The 16,094-nt window shown below is 40.0% G+C and overlaps 1 protein-coding gene across 1 annotated transcript in view; it reads left to right on the top strand.

Moving 5' to 3' along the window:
* The window catches only part of map2k5 (mitogen-activated protein kinase kinase 5), a 55,058-nt gene extending 49,679 nt beyond the window's left edge, over positions 1–5,379 (top strand). The window contains exon 22 of the mRNA XM_034576465.1: positions 4,505–5,379. Coding sequence (XP_034432356.1) covers positions 4,505–4,615 — 111 coding nt within the window. The 3' untranslated portion in view covers positions 4,616–5,379. The remainder of the gene's footprint in view (positions 1–4,504) is intronic.
* The last annotated feature ends 10,715 nt before the right edge of the window (positions 5,380–16,094 follow it).

Raw genomic sequence — 16,094 nt, 5'->3', positions numbered from 1 at the left:
TCATATTTTTATGATGCTTCAGTATTTGGCTTTAACAACTCCTGGGCAGAAACTATTATCTAATCACCTATACGTGTGTTTTTTTTGTGAGTTGCTGTGTGTGATGCCGTTATCATGTGGCTCAAACTTTGGAAGCAGTGTTAGTGTCTGAGGAATTGGTTTGTTAATGTTAACATCGCTACATGTGCAAAAAGGATTTTCACAGTCATGCTCGTGTATCCTTGCAGCTTTTGGGGGTTCGTGCTGCCTCCTCCCCCCCTAAACTTTTCTCTCAACACTTTTGTTGCCAAATGTTTTCACATTTCACCCTTGGGTCTTCATTGACATGAACCCCCATTCACACATCCTGGGCCTGCTGCTGCTGGGCACCTGTTCAGTCACAACATTTTGAATGATAGCAGGAGTCGAAAATACATCCCTCAATGTTTGAATCCTGGACAAATTCAATTTTTTGCATAAAATATTCATTTTCTATTGATTCAGTATCCTTGAATTTATCAAAACAAGGTTTCTGTTTTTAAGGTGTAAGAGAAATTTAGACAATGATGAATATTGTAACTCAAACTCCTTATCTCTTAAAAGTATAATGGTGAGTTTATTACACAGTTAAAATACCCGTAAGAGAAGTTTCCCTGTGCACTAATTTCTACCAAAGTATTAACTAATACCCACACACACACACACACACACACACACACACACACACACACACACACACACACAATCCAGTCCAACCAGTTTCCAGAGGGAGCCAGTGATTAGCATGTAAATCAGTAAAGCCCTAGTTATTCTATCTACCTCCTCTCCCTCTTCTCTGTCACACACACACACACACACACACACACACACACACACACACACACACACACACACACACACACCACATTTCTTCTAACATTATTCTAATGAGGTGATGACCAGTCTCTTGTTATAATTGCCTCAAACTGCTTTTAATTTCTTCTGAGGGTATTAATCATACGTAGTGTTATTTAAAATTGCATAAATTAATCTTCGATTAAACAGACCCTTCAAAGGCTTCAAACAATTAAAGAGTTAGGTAGAATTTCCCCTGGGTTTTCTGGCCGCTTCTATTTGAGCAGAGCGGTTTCAGGTGATTATCCCATTTTCATGTGGCCAGACGGTGATTAATGGAACTTTTGAATGAGTCTCACCTCTGTCCACACACGGCTTCAGCAGAATGTCAGAACACCGTCAGTGACCCAACAAGGAGCAGTTATTTACTCTGCTTATTACTTTTCACTTACATGTCAAACTTTAAGTAGCAGGACATTTTATTATTAGTCCATTATGCATGATTCGATTTTTAATACATTTTCAGTTTTAGCAGCTTTCAGAGTTCTAAAACTTGACTCGTCGTGTAGACATGTGACCTAAGACAAAGGAAGGCACAGTAAATATTGCTTGGTTATAAAGGAGTTCAATAGTCCGAGAGGTACGATATCTGGACTTTTCATTCCAGATGTTTAGTCAGAATATACCTTTGAACTTCTTGTTATTAGTGACTTTATGTCTGATTCACTAAGAACAATTAAGTTTCATTTAGACAAAATCATGTCAACGCAAAGTCCATTTTTATTACATGAAATAAAAGCAGATGGAGGTAAAATTTGCTTAAATTTTGATTTTTCTGAGGACTTAAAGGAGTTTTTTATCACTTATGGAAGTTGGACATGAAAACAGAAACAGAAACTGCAAACAAACTTATCTTTAATGGTGCCCACTGTTCTGGCATGTAGTTGTAAATTGTATTTAGCAGATGGGACATTGCTTCCAACAAAAACAGGTTGTCTTGGCATGAATGTGTATATGCATGTATGCCTGGTGTGGTGTGATGAGACACGCACCTTCATCCAGGTCAAATTCCAGCAGATTTCTCCGGCCTGTCAGGGTTAAATTCTGGAGCAAAGGTGGAGCGCTGAATTAAAAAAATATATATATATATATCAGTCCGGTCTTCCTTCTTTATTTCTGTATCACTCCCGCTCTACTGAGGCAAAGAAGAATGATGGATGAGATGGGTATTCAGCACATTGGGGCGCCCAGGAGCGTCCACTCCACACTTGCATACTGACACACACACTGATATGAGAGTAATTAACCTCAGACTGTGTTAACCCCAGCTGCCCATTAGAAGGACAACAGGATTGATGGGGCTCCCCCCCAGTCCTTCGCAATCTCTACAGTTTGTGCAGGATTAGAAAACGCTGGAACGTGATGTCGTTTTTCCTCTGAAACTTACAAATACACCACAACACACGTGTGGTGAACAATCAGAAGTAACAGCAGTGAGCAAAGAACTCAAACGGTGGTCCAGCTAATTCAATGGGTTTTAGGAAGGAATCGTGATAATACAAAAACTTGTGAATCCCTCATGTGATTTCATTTTATACACTCGATCTTCAGTTTATCATATTTTTCTGTGCAACCGCAAATAGACGAGGAGGATCTCAGGAGGGACGGAGTGAAGCGTCAGTCCTGGGTCTGTCCTACTTTGTTGCTAATCTTACATTGTCTGCACCAGTTTGCATGGTGCTTGGGGGTATTTAACATTGTCTGACCCCAGAAGAAACAGCTGACAACAACACTGCTCACCTTGGAGTCACTTTCTATGTCAAGTAGAAACTATGGTAATGCCACTATTGTTAGTGAGATATGGTTTTCGTGTTCACAAGGTTTGCTCATTTGCAGTTGACTGAAAGCCTTTCAAAAGCTGAATTAATTTGAAAGTTGACATAATAATACATAATTTAAGTGGACCGCTGTGACGTGACTTAAACTAACTTCATATATTTGACATTTCTGTATTTGAGGCTTTTGTTGCTGATTGGCTGACACAATATAACAATATCCGTACATCTGGTGCGAGCGGAGATCGGCCTATAAACTGCGTCAGCCCGGACGATTTATGGCTCTTGTTCCAATTGTGACCCTCAACACCCCGGGAAAAGTCTTTGTCCATGAAGTCCTCTGTGGTGCCTGATGTGTCACTTAGGGCGGAGCTCCTGTTAACCGTGTACAACAGTGACAGTCTCTTGTTGTTAGGCACCGATATCGTTGAAATCAGTGTTGACATGTTCATTTGAAGCGGCCAGCTGCCGGCTTGTTTATCTAATTGGACATCGAGACACCACAAATAAAATTCACGGTCAGCCTCGGTCGACTTGTTTCATTTGTAGGCTCCGCCCCTCTCACCTCTGGCTGACCTCTGTGACCTCTGTGACCCCCCGGCTCTGTTCTGGAAAGCCCCCCCCCCAGATGAGGCTGGTGATTGGAAGCGCTGTCATTGAGATATCACATGTGACATCTCTGTTTAAGTGGTGCAGCGGTAACAAGTGAACGCTGCGAGCGGGTAACAAACTTGATGAGCTACCAATCAGCAGACGGGCTGTGGGGTTTCAGGAGCTCCTTTCGTTGGCACTATCGATCGAAATCAATCAAAAACTAAGATTGTATTTGTTTGTGAGTCCTTGGAAAATTATTAGAAAATTGCTATTTGGATTTGGACAAAGTTAGTTAGTGCCACTGCTACGTTTTATCACTAGGCTCCTTTTTACGACCTGTTATGACTCATGTCGATCGTTAAACTCCGAAGATATTTCTTCAAAACGCCCTGATAAGCCATTACTTAAACGTTCTGCATTTAAAACAAAATCTGTTGGTCGTTAATATTTAAGGCGGTTTAATGATGTTCCTGTTGAGGTTATGTGTATTTTATTATTATTTCTTGAATCAAGATTTAGAATAATTATACAAAGAAACTAAACAATGCGCGTCATACGGCAGCGTAATAATGTTTGTGGCTCCAATCTGTTTGATAATAAAAATAATATTGCACGATAGGTATAAACATTTTGTGATGGCCGTTAAAATATACATTTCTCTGTTTTTAAGAGAAAGCTCATTACTTGTGTTTTACTGCTACTTCCGTTCATTTTTGCCACAGATGACATTTATTTTGAAGGTCATTTATGGAGTGCCAATAGAGATTACGTTCATATTACATGAATCATATTCTTTACTTTGAAAATGGTAAAATGATTTAACTCAAAAAGACAAATCTCATTAAATTAATTGACAAAAAGGTGATTTTATTTTTTTTCCAGCACAAATTTAATCTAAGTACTTGGAAGTTGAGGTTGATTCTCACGGAACTAAACCTCACTGAGTTTGTTTTTTATTTGGTAAATTAAGTAAATGAACCAGACCTTTTGTATTTCAATATAATTCTGTAATTTTGATCTTAATAAATTATTAAACGCCAAAGTTAGTCCAGTTAGTCTAATCCTTAAAGGACGCATATATGCTTCTTCAAAGTTTCTTTCATCGAGTGTGTTATATTGATTTTTTTTATTTAAAGACAAGAGCTACAACCAAATGTTACAGACAGAGGATGAAGAGAGGAGCTGCAGCAATGACACAGTGTCAGTGTCAGTTGTTTCTTAATAAAACAGATTTAACACGCGTCTTTCTCTTCACTGTTTAGGAGCATTCCTTCATCGTGCAGTATAACGACGGTAATGCAGAGGTGGTGTCCATGTGGGTCTGTCGCTGCTTGGAGGACAGACGGGTTCAGCAGGCTCAGGGACGTGTCTGACGTCCTCCCGCTGTCTGTCCGCCCCGAGATGGACCTGGACGTCTGATCCCTGACCTTGGACACTTATCAAAGTCTTCAGGATCCAGTACGTCCACATGCACTGTGCAGGCGACTTCATGTACATGGACGAAAATCACCAGAAGTTAAATACTTAATGTGAGTAAGTCTTGATTTAGCAGCACTCATTCGCCCTGACACTGAAGAGCCCTCCTCCTCTGAAGCGAATAGGAATCTCTGCGTCCAATGAGCTCAGAGAGATCTCTCTCTGACGTGGGATTCCAGCCGCGGCCTCGTCCCCATGCTTTTTGAGAGTATACAGACATTCAGTGAGCATCTCGATCTGATGAATGGAGATAAATGGTCCTCGGTTGAAGGGGCTGTGACAATAAACAACTTAATAAGTACTACAATACGCTGGCAGAGTTTGATCTGCGTTGTATGGATCTTATTTTTAAGGCATCTGTAATAACCATCTTGTGCTTTGCTGTTGACAGCCTTCTAGTGAATGTTGTGGTTTTTGCCTGTGAGTAAATGCCCATGTGTGTGCCTGGTTTTCCACTGGTGTAGTTTATTACCTCAGAAAACTTTTGTTATCCCTGTACAAGGAAGACCCCCCCCCCCCCCCCTAAAAAGACGTCCCTGTTTTCAGCTCCTGGACGAAGCAGGTTTATTCGTAGGCCACCATTCATACTCAAGGCAATTCAATGTGCTTTGTAGAGGCATGGAAATACATTAAAAATAAGACATTAAAAAGACATTAAAATTGCATTTAAAAGACAATATAAACAAGGCAATTCCTAGTGCTTCACAGAGACAAAGCATCATTTAAAAAATATTGAAATTAAAAGAGTAAAGAGCACATTAAAACAGAATTTAAAAATCAAAAAGAAGAAAATAATTAGTTAAAGATTAAAAAAAGGTTCCGTGTGTTTGCCAAAACAAACATGAGTGTTTTAAAGGAGCAAGAGTTTTATCTGACTTCAGGTTCTTAACGAAGCGTGTTCTACATGAGGAGCATAGAAACTAAACTTGTGAGGTTTGTCGAATCAAATCCCGTCTTATCTTTGATTCTCAAACTAACGGACCGAACTATTTATCATTCTTCAAGAGGAACCAGGGTTTTTGTCCCTTTAAACCAATAAATCTTTTATTTCCACCTCCACAGTCAAGCCTGACATTGAAAGCGGCTGAATGAACTGTTGGAGAAACAATTCTCTACTTTCATTCAGCAGAAATTTTTATTTTCTGTTTTCAAACTATCAAGATGTAGAGAAACTGCCGACAGAAGCATAACAGGGGAACCACAACTCTTCTTCCTCGTATATAAACCAACATTTAACTTATTTTATCCACATCATCGCCAAAAAAACTCGTTACTGTCTCTGAGTGTCTGTCATTTTATTGTATCGGCCAATGAGATCACTTGACTCTCTCGACGTGGTAAAATATAAATGTGGCGCACGTGACACCAAAGATCACTGACGGGCCAGAAGGTGACTTATATGACTGAGGTGGACATAATGGGTTAGGTGACTAAAATGAATTGATCTGACCAGGTGTTTGTGTGCAGCCGGTGAAATGTGTCGTGCTTAAGTGCAATTAAATCCCATCGCTTCCACAAAGGCACAGTAAACAAACCGACTGTGGCACGTAGAGCGTGAGCAGAGCTGAAAGCTTCACGTAACTGCAGTGCATTAGCAGAAAAGGCCCATGGCACCATTTTACTATACATGAGATGTGTAGCGTCTTTAGTGTCCTGTTACTTGTGGTTTTATCCTCTGACACATGGACGGTAGATTTTACTCTCTGGCCTTTAACTGAAAATCACCTGAAACTGAGATCACGCTTGTTCCTCACGTGTGTCCTCTGCCATGTTGTTCATAGTTTGGGATCTTTTGGCTATTTTTTAAAGGACCCAGTCCACAGAGGGTCAGGATTTAAAATCCATTTTCTCATTTACAGAAATAGTTAGCATTAGCATTTTGCTACTCAAATTAACATTTACTTTCCTCCGGACATGATTGTATTTAAAACAAGCTTAGAACTGCAGATTACACAGTGCATTCATGTATGCATCATAAGCTGCACATAAAGATGGCCGACGTGTCTCTGGCTCCTTCTATTGTACAAAAATGAAGCCAAAATATTCAGGATGCGGACGCTGCCATCTTGCCATCAACTGACAGGAAAACACTTGAGCAAACATCAATGTGATAAAACCAAAATTAACTAAGAGCCTAAAGTTATCCTTTGGGGGAAATTTATTTCAGTGTACTTTTACTTTTTAGTTTGTTCTGCATATCATCTTCTAACATTAAGGAGGTGGGGTTTATGACCTATATTACAGCCAGCCACCAGGGGGCGATCCAGATGATTTTGTCTTATTCAGTCCATGGTATGCATCCAAAATGTTGCACATTGTAAACTGAAAGTCTGGATAAAAGATTAGTCTTTTTGAGGTGTTTTCTTACAATGTAACTTGATGGGGAAATAATTGAAGAAACTTCTAAAACTTATTCAATTCAAAAGACTAATTCGCCAAAAGAAATCATCGCAGTTTAGCCGTCATCCGTCTACGCACATTTTGTTGTACGTGGTATCAGCTGTGTGTCGGATGGAATTCGTACACAATTCACCGACTTGGTGGAAATCCACCTAATTCACTAATTGGTCAAAGTAGTTTAACGGTTTACAACGTAGGAGGGAAATGCCTTGTAGCGCCCTCTACTGGTTGAGCTGAGAACTCATCAAAACACAATTTCTTTTCAATTTGATACGTAATCCCAGACTACGGTAAATGTATTTTTTTATTTGAATTCTTCTTCACATCCAGCAGTTCATTATTTTTATAATAAATGTTATAAATACACTGAGGATTCAGTTTGGGTTTCCACTTACACTGTTTGTTTGTTTGTTTGTTTGTTTACAGCACAATCTCCCTCATTAACATGTTTCATTAGAGCCGTCATTTGCCTCAGGAAACTAAAACTGAGGCGCAAAGTTAAGTTTTTGTACATAAATATACTATAGGAAAGACGTCGATATTGATATTACTCTGATAATTTATGATCTTAAGATTTAAAGATCCTCCCGCGACTAAAATACATCATTGTAGATTTTCCAATAGATCCACAATGAATAGAACATGTACTCTGCATATTACTACGTATATTGTTATATCCATATAACTGTCACTTTGGGAAAGTCATATTCTATCATACTGTTAATCTGTCAGAAAGCCACCTGACATTAAATTGGCCGAAATGTACCTGAAGCTAAATACATTACAATCAGAGTAAACTAATGAATGAGTGTAAAATGTAAAGTGTGTGTCGCGGCCACTGGCTCCTGCAAAATGTTCATGTCGTCTTGCAACCAAAACCAAAAACAGATTTTACGATAAGCTCCAAATCTCATCTTTATTTTCGTTTGGCATTGTACTCACTGACTGTGATATTGAAATATGAATCTGCCTCAGTGAGAATATTTATTATTTTTTTACTTTGAGTCTGCTTTCAGCAGAGATCACCTCCTGTGACTCGCTCCCTGTTATTTCCTGTTTTTGCCTAAACCACAAAGTATAAGTCAGTGACGGGGCTCAGCAGAAATATACGTGCTGTGATGTTACTGCCTGATTTTGGCCTTTTCTGTACTTATGTGTTGGCACATATTCCAACCTGCACAAATAAAATATGTTTAAACATAATGTGGCTAAGTTTGAGAATTTGTTGAGTGAATTTGTGTCTTTAATTGGTCGAACCTTAAACCAAACAATTGAATCAACACGTCTATTTTTTCATTTCATCATAACCTTTGCTAGTTTGTTGTTCCTAAAGCCGTTTTCAGACATGAACTCTGGAGAATGTCGGCACAATTTGGTCCAGACCTTCTCCGGAGTTCACCTCTAACACGTGAAGAACGCAGCAGCAGATTCTTTGCTTGGCCACATTTCCACAAACCTCTGGAGTGAGAGGGTGCGAGGGGGCACAGGACGTTCAACACCAGCGTCTGGATCTTCTCAATGTGTGGCAGCGCTTTTTCACCCTGAGATGTTTGTATCCTTTTAGTTTTTCATTCGGACATTATCAGGAGTTTTTACTGCGAGGCTGGAAGGAGAAACTCAGTCGGACATTATCCAGAGTTCAGTGTGTCTGAAAGCAGCTTAATAAAGTGGCAGCTGAACATAAAGTCCTTCCATCCATCTTGATACTTTCATTAAAAGCATAATAACAAGACTCTGGACACAAGTATATAGAAAAACTATGGCCACTTAATTAACAGTTTGACATTTGTATGTGTCGCTGTAAAATGACCCAAACCTGCAACACCTTGCTGTCATGAGTTCATTGACTTATTTGCATTTCATAATTAATCTCAGTCAACCTTTAATTAACGGCAGCCCTGTTTTTGATTATTAATTTGTGCGTCAGTCCAATAAGAAGACGTGTTGTTTTATTTTCTTAATGCATCAAGGACGCACCATGTTTACTTTTCCCACAGGTTAATACACTCAAGAGAGAGAGATATTATAACTCTGCACATATCGGGACTCACTCAAACCTTCAGCTCCTGATGTTGAGTTTCATTTCCTCCAAATCAAAAAGTGCATACATTTACCAGTTGGTTGGACTATATTAGAGGTGCTGCAGTAAAACATTGACATCCTGAAAACACAATTTAACCTCAAAGCATCGGCGGCCTGCAGTCGTTTAACAAACACTTTTCATCTTCTAGACTTCATAAACTAATCCTGGTGATTTCCAGACGAGCCTTGGATCGAAATGCAAAGATGCTGTAGCACTAAATTATTCATGTTTATAATTCAATAGATTTTCATAAACTCCACAACTGCCAACATGAGCCAGGTAATAGTTAGAGGGTCAATGGATTCATTAAAGTCTTTTAATGTAAAGAATGTCCAGAAATAAATACTGATGAAAGGGGCCAATCTTAATTTGTCCACAAACTGAAAAAAACTGGAGAAAATATAAATGTCCTCTCCCCCCTCCAGCCCCTCGCACTGCACAAAAGATTTTTACACAAATTACGAAGACACAACTGTACATGTCCAGTGATCTAACAGTTCATAGAAGGTGTCTCCTAAATGAAGGTAAGATCACCAAAGAGACGAGCAACATATTTGTAACTTCAGGATCATCTTCTGCGACCTGCAGAGGCAGATTAGCAAAATTGGAAAGTGTGAAAAGCCTGAATAGAAACCTGTAATATCCAGAACATCCATCAACTGGTGGCCTTCATCCGGATTTCCATAATAAAACACATTGAATAACATTTAATTAAGACAAGAATGAAGCCGAAACAAGTTAAAAGTTCTTTCCATTCATATACAGGCCTTAACATATACGGCCTCCTCTGCACATGCTTTGATTTCTGCCCCTTAAAACCTTTCTGAACGGATGTGTTCACAAAAAGCTGAAACGTGAATGATAACGAAGTTAAATTCAATTATATTTGGTCTCAGAACGTTTGTAATATGTCCACCACTGTGTGGAAGTGAAGTTATTTGAAAGGACGTGTTTTGACACCTGATCGGCGCAAATGACCGTTGAACTTTGTCGTAAACGTCCGTGTGAATGAGAAACAAACGTGAATTCGGTGCAGAGAGGAAAGCTGCATTCACTCGAGCCGATGCATTTAAATGACGTTATACAAATATTCAAACAAATCTTATACGTGCTCGTGTCGTCTCGGGGCTTCTACACAGATGTTCAGCCTTCACCGCCTCCTTAATGCTGGCCGCACTTTGTTCTGCAGTCAAAGACCCTGTATGATATTGTTTATAACGCGAGCTATTGACAGGCTGCCTGGGTATTTCATAATTATGTGGCTGTGTGCAACATGAAGGCATCTCCGGACCCTGACACGCACCTCATCAGCCCATGGTCCTTCTGCGTTGTGCTGGGTGTATTATCAACTTTCTCAAAGGCATCTCAGAGGCCAGGAGGAGAACCGCTTTGATTTCAAAGCTCGTGCAACTTTGATTTTGTATAATTATGCAGAAAATTCATTCCCCACTTTATTTGGTCATTAAATGAAAGCGTGCTCGAGTGAGATGATCTTGTGATTGAGGCTACCGTCGCTGATCCTCCTGCTGTGATGGATATTTCTCTTGCTATGTGACCCCCCGTTTTTTTTACGCTGCAACATATTACAACAAATACTCTCCCGAGTCAGAACGCTGCTTGTCCTTGTGTTGCGGTTTCTATGATAAGAATCTGCAGAGGAAAGAGAAGCGGCTGTAAACTGTGTGAACTCTGTGCCTCAGAAAAGTGTTTCCTGTTTGAAGAAGTTGATTAGAGGTTGATCATGTGCAGGGTTGTGCAGCATCTGTCAAAAACCCTTCACTGGCTTCAACCAGGATGTTCATCATTGCGCTAATGTTACATTTACTGTAGTATATTAAATTAATTAATTAATTTAAAAAAACCTTGGACACCTGCATGGTGGACAAGTAACTGTGTTGTCACCCGGACATTTGCTTTCTGACGTCCAGCCCCTTCAGATAATGTCAGGGAGTTCAGTGAGTGTCGAGCCGTTTTCAGTCCTGACCTGCAGGCGGAACTTCAGAGAATCAGGTGCTGGACTTCTCTACACTTCACACATGCACAACACAACAGGCCGGTTCTCTCAGTCACGTTCACAACAGCAACAGATTCTCTGCAGTGGTGCATCAGGCAGGATGGAACATCTCACATCCGCTGCAGCACATCAACACCGGCCTCGGCTCTTATCGCCAAAACTGTCTTGACGTTTCACCCTGAGATATTTGTTTTTCAGCAGCGGATCTCCTGCTGTTTTCTCCACCGGAGTTTCTGCAGACTTTATACCAGAGGGCCAGGCAGAGGAGGCCCGCAGAAACCCCGGAGGCTCTTACGTACACACGTGCACGTCCTCCAGAGAACCTGCACGTCTTAGTGACTTAGTGCATGTCTGAAAGCAGCTTTAGAAATCTGCTGCTGTGTTCTCATATGGCCTCACTCTGGACATTAACCAAGTTTTTACTGTCAGGAGATTATGCAGAGTTTGATGCACGTCTGACAGCAGCTGCGACACCTATTTCTCTTATTTCACTTCTTATCTTGTACTTTATAACTTTCATCATATTCAAACCTTGTACAACTATTTGCTTCGGGGGGTCAAGCGGCAGCTCAGGTGTTTTCTGCTGCATGTAAATTGCAGCAGCATCAGATGATCCATGATGTGACCTTTAGAGATAATGTGTGCGGAATGAGAAACGGTGACGCTCCATGATCTCGTGTGTCGGGTCCCTCTCCGGGATATTGACCCGCGCGTTGTCCGGAGATGCGTCTTCATTTCGGGGACGTGCACGTTGCCAAAGGTTCCCACCTATATACAGTGTGTGGTTCCCATCAAGCTGCATCTGGTGATGACCGCCCCTGTAACACAACCTTCACCCACACCCCTTCATCAGTGTCCTGTAATTAATATGTCACTGTTTAATTTTCGAGTCGTCTGCGGAATCGTCCCCCCCCCGATAAAATAAATGGTGCGATCGAAATGCTCTTTTCACTGGAAAGAAAAACAAAGTAGGGTGGAAAGCGTTAAAGTGAGCCGAGCAGCGAGGGATCAATAGACCCTTTAGTCCGAGAGGAGGATTGATTGGTCTCTAAAATGGGATTTATAGGGGTCATGGTTTTATATGGTGCTGATACAAGTGTTAATTATAAAACATTTGGCCTCAATTGCTGCTGTTATTAAGTCTGTCCTGATTGATGCAGGTTTGATTGATCTTTATACATCTGTATGATAAAGTGCATGTGTTTGAGGAATCAGCCTCTTAACATGAAACAGAGGAAACGCACACAATCATGATTCAGCTTCAGTCCCAACACACACACACACTCTTTCTCTCTCACACACACACACACACACACGCACATAACACATGTGTAATTATGAAGTTTTTTTTAACACACCTACCTTTTGTTATTTCCTGCAGTGAACATTTATGTGTCAACAAAAGCTAATGCACATTTTTTAAACATTTATTGGTTTTAATTAGACGATAATACAACAACTGATGATGTACTGATTAAATAAGAGACTTGGACTTTTGGGCAATAAAACAATAAATAAAACTAAATATAAAACAGGCTTTAATTCTTCCTGAAAGCATCACATCTCTCATGTTAACAACATTGCCGTCATGTTTTATGATGTCAGGCGAGAGCTTATTTGTAGAATAAGTGAAAGGATTTTTGTATTACACCTTTCAAACAAAGTGCGTAACCCAACCTACAGAAATACTTTAGAGTAAAAGTGGAATACATTTTTTTCTTTTTTTCAAAACATGAGAATAAAATCAATTAAAATAGAAACAAATGCAACTGACATTGAAAAACTCTTCACTGTGGAAAATATTATTTTACAAGTGAAATGTGCTCAAGTTTCCACAGGAGTGAAGCGATCATTTTACTGTATCTCCTCTGATGTTCATGCTTTCAAATGAGTTTGAAGCTTGAAAGATGGAGAAGCAGAATAGAAATGAAAAGAATTAGATAAACAGAGGGGATGTGGTGGGGGGGGGGGGGGGGGGGGAGCTGCTGGAGCAAAGGAAGTGAAAACAGACTCAGATCTTGAGGAGGAGCAGAACATGAGAACTTGTATTTGATGGTGGGAAAACAAGATAAATGTCACATTAATGTTTCTTTTTTAGTTTAAAGACTTTTTGCTCCTGAGTGAAAGTCGTGGTTCAATCTCTTTAATGAACAGATAATTACAGGTGATAATAAAACAAAACATTTGAGGTTACAGCTACTGCACAGTGCATACAGAATATATCAAAATATATATATATATATAAGACCTATTGGACTTTTGTCATATTTTTATTGATGATAATTATGAATGTGGTTTTATCGCCAGCGTCCACAGTGTCTCCAGTCTTCTGTGGCACAAACGTGCGTAAAATTACGCAAATGACGCGTAAATCGGACGCGTATGGAACCTTATTTCCTCCCGTCGTTGTTGAATTATCCATCAGGTCTGAGGTGACTCGTAAAGTTTCAAACCTGAGGCGCATGAATATTTCAGGTGCGAGGTTTGTTTAAACAATCGAGCGCATATGAATGAGGCCCGAGTCGTTTGTATCCAGCGGTAATAACAGAGAGGCGCCTAAAATTACCGCTGAAATGTCTAATTAAAAACTCCGCGCTGCTGATCCAGCCGCGTCAGGCTCACGTTTCCCCGGAATAAGGAGCGACAATGGCCGCATTCAAGTCGGCGGCGTAAATAATTAAAAAGAGAGGAATAATTACAGTATAAACTTGTAATTATTGGCGGGGGCTGCAGGGGGAAGCCTCTCCGCGGTGAAAGAGGAGAGGATGCGCTCAGGATCAGGTTCAGCATCAATATTGCAGGGAGGTAAAGCTGGCGCAGCTCGGACTCGAACACAGGCTGATGGTGCTTCACACACACTCATCTCACACACACAAACACACACACACTCACACACACTTTTATATAAACCATTGGATGGTTTCTCTCCTTTGGCGGATTCATAGAATACCTCAGTCTGGATGCAGGGCCGGTGTTAGATTATCTGGGGTCCACTGGCTCCTCTCTCAGCCTCGTCTGTGAGGATTTACAGCCTCTTATTCTAATGTGACACTAAACTGAACGACTCTTTCAAGCTGCTTTCAGACAGACACGCACTGAGTTCTGGACATTTTACTGAAGTTGTCCAGAGGATGCAAATATTGGTGTTGATGTGAATTTCACCAGCTTCATCTTCTGTTTGTTTAGTTTCTTTACCTGCAGAAGAATGAAGTCATACAGAAGAAGGTTGTGAACTTTGGTACTTTGGTCGTCAGCAGGAACATAACTCGAGGTTGGTGATTGTTTGGTGCAGCGTGAGACTGACGCCTGAAAAAGGTCTACGGCTGAAATGTTTCTCTTAGTAAATCAACTTTTTTTAGTAAATCAATTTTTTTTTATTTCTTTAACTTTGATAGCTAATACACTAAACTTTTTTTGTCACCAGCCATTAATACGACCGTTGAATTGAATTGGTGCCCACAGCAGGAGACGTTGCATATAGATGTGAACAATTACTGTAAAAAAATTCATTACCCACCCTTTTGTGATGTGACAGTAAGTTACAATTTGTTAAAAATCACAGTTTGGGTTAAAATAAGTATCTTGTTAAGGTTCATTGTCACCTTTCTTCCCTTGATCCCCGTCATAATTACTACTACCACCAGGGGGTGTAGTATTTGAGACATATGTCTCTTTAAAATAATAATAAAGCTTGATTCTAACTCGCCACTTATCTTCTCGACTGGTACATAAAATAACTGTTAATGTTAACTTTAGCTTTGTAGTAATTTAGATTTATGTATAATTTATTAAATGTTAGAAAAAAACAGAAATTGCTAATCGGTCTCTAAATATCAGGTGAACATATTGAAATGATTTTATTTTTTTGTTTATCGTCAGTCAAACATTCAAAGATGTTGAATTTATTGTCATAGAAAAAATCTAATATTTGAGAAGATGGAAACTTTTAGCTAATTTAATCTGAATTGTTTTTATATTTCTGTATCAGGCGACTAATCGATGAATCCTTCCAGCTTTAGAGGAGCAGGTGAGTCAGTGTCACTGTCTAATATTATGAAGCTGTCATGAAATGTGAGGCTCAATTGGGGCCCAATGACCATTTTTAGCTCCTGAGCCCTGCAGGACGTGAATCCGGCCATGAAAGGGACGAGACATTTTCTTTTAAGTGACATCTTTATTAACGGAGAATGACAAATGACTAACTTTTATATTTTCAGCATGGATGCAGCCTCCACAATAAAACCAGGTAGGATGAAAAAAGAGCAGATGGTTCTGTCAACAAATTTTAGTATTTGTTTTTTTTTCATTGTTCTTTTATTCCTAAAGGTGTCAATACTTGTATTTGTTCTGTACGTTGAAGCCTGGTTACGCCACTGATCTGGTTATTAATAATGAATTAAGATCTTAAAGGCAACAAATGGGCTGAATATGTTTTCCCTTTTTGCATTTACAGAGTGTGTGTGTGTGTGTGTGTGTGTGTGTGTGTGTGTGTGTGTGTGTGTGTGTGTGTGCGTGCGTGCGTGCGTGCGTGCGTGTGCGTGTGTGTATATAAGAGAGAGAGAGTGACGTGTGGCCTGAGGCATCAGCTCATCGCAGATTCACTTCATTTCCAAATCATTGAAAACAAACGCTCACAAATTATTTTCTAAGCTGATGAATAAAAAAGCCTCCAAATACAAACCATCTTATATTTGGTTTGTTTGTTTATTTGAATTCCTCCATCTCTTCTTCCTCTTCTTCCTCCTCTTCCTCCTCTTCCTCCTCTTCCTCCCTTCTCCCTCCTTCCATCACAGAGGCCTCGGATTGATTTGCCTGGCCGCTGTGGAAGCCTAACAGATGGTGGTGTAACTTGATAAATGAGCCCGGGCCTTTTGTCATT

This window comes from Hippoglossus hippoglossus, chromosome 3, assembly GCF_009819705.1.
Source record: "Hippoglossus hippoglossus isolate fHipHip1 chromosome 3, fHipHip1.pri, whole genome shotgun sequence".
NCBI classification, from domain to species: domain Eukaryota; kingdom Metazoa; phylum Chordata; class Actinopteri; order Pleuronectiformes; family Pleuronectidae; genus Hippoglossus; species Hippoglossus hippoglossus.
The sequence above is the reverse complement of the archived record's forward strand: the minus strand, read 5'-3'. Positions and strand labels throughout refer to the sequence as shown.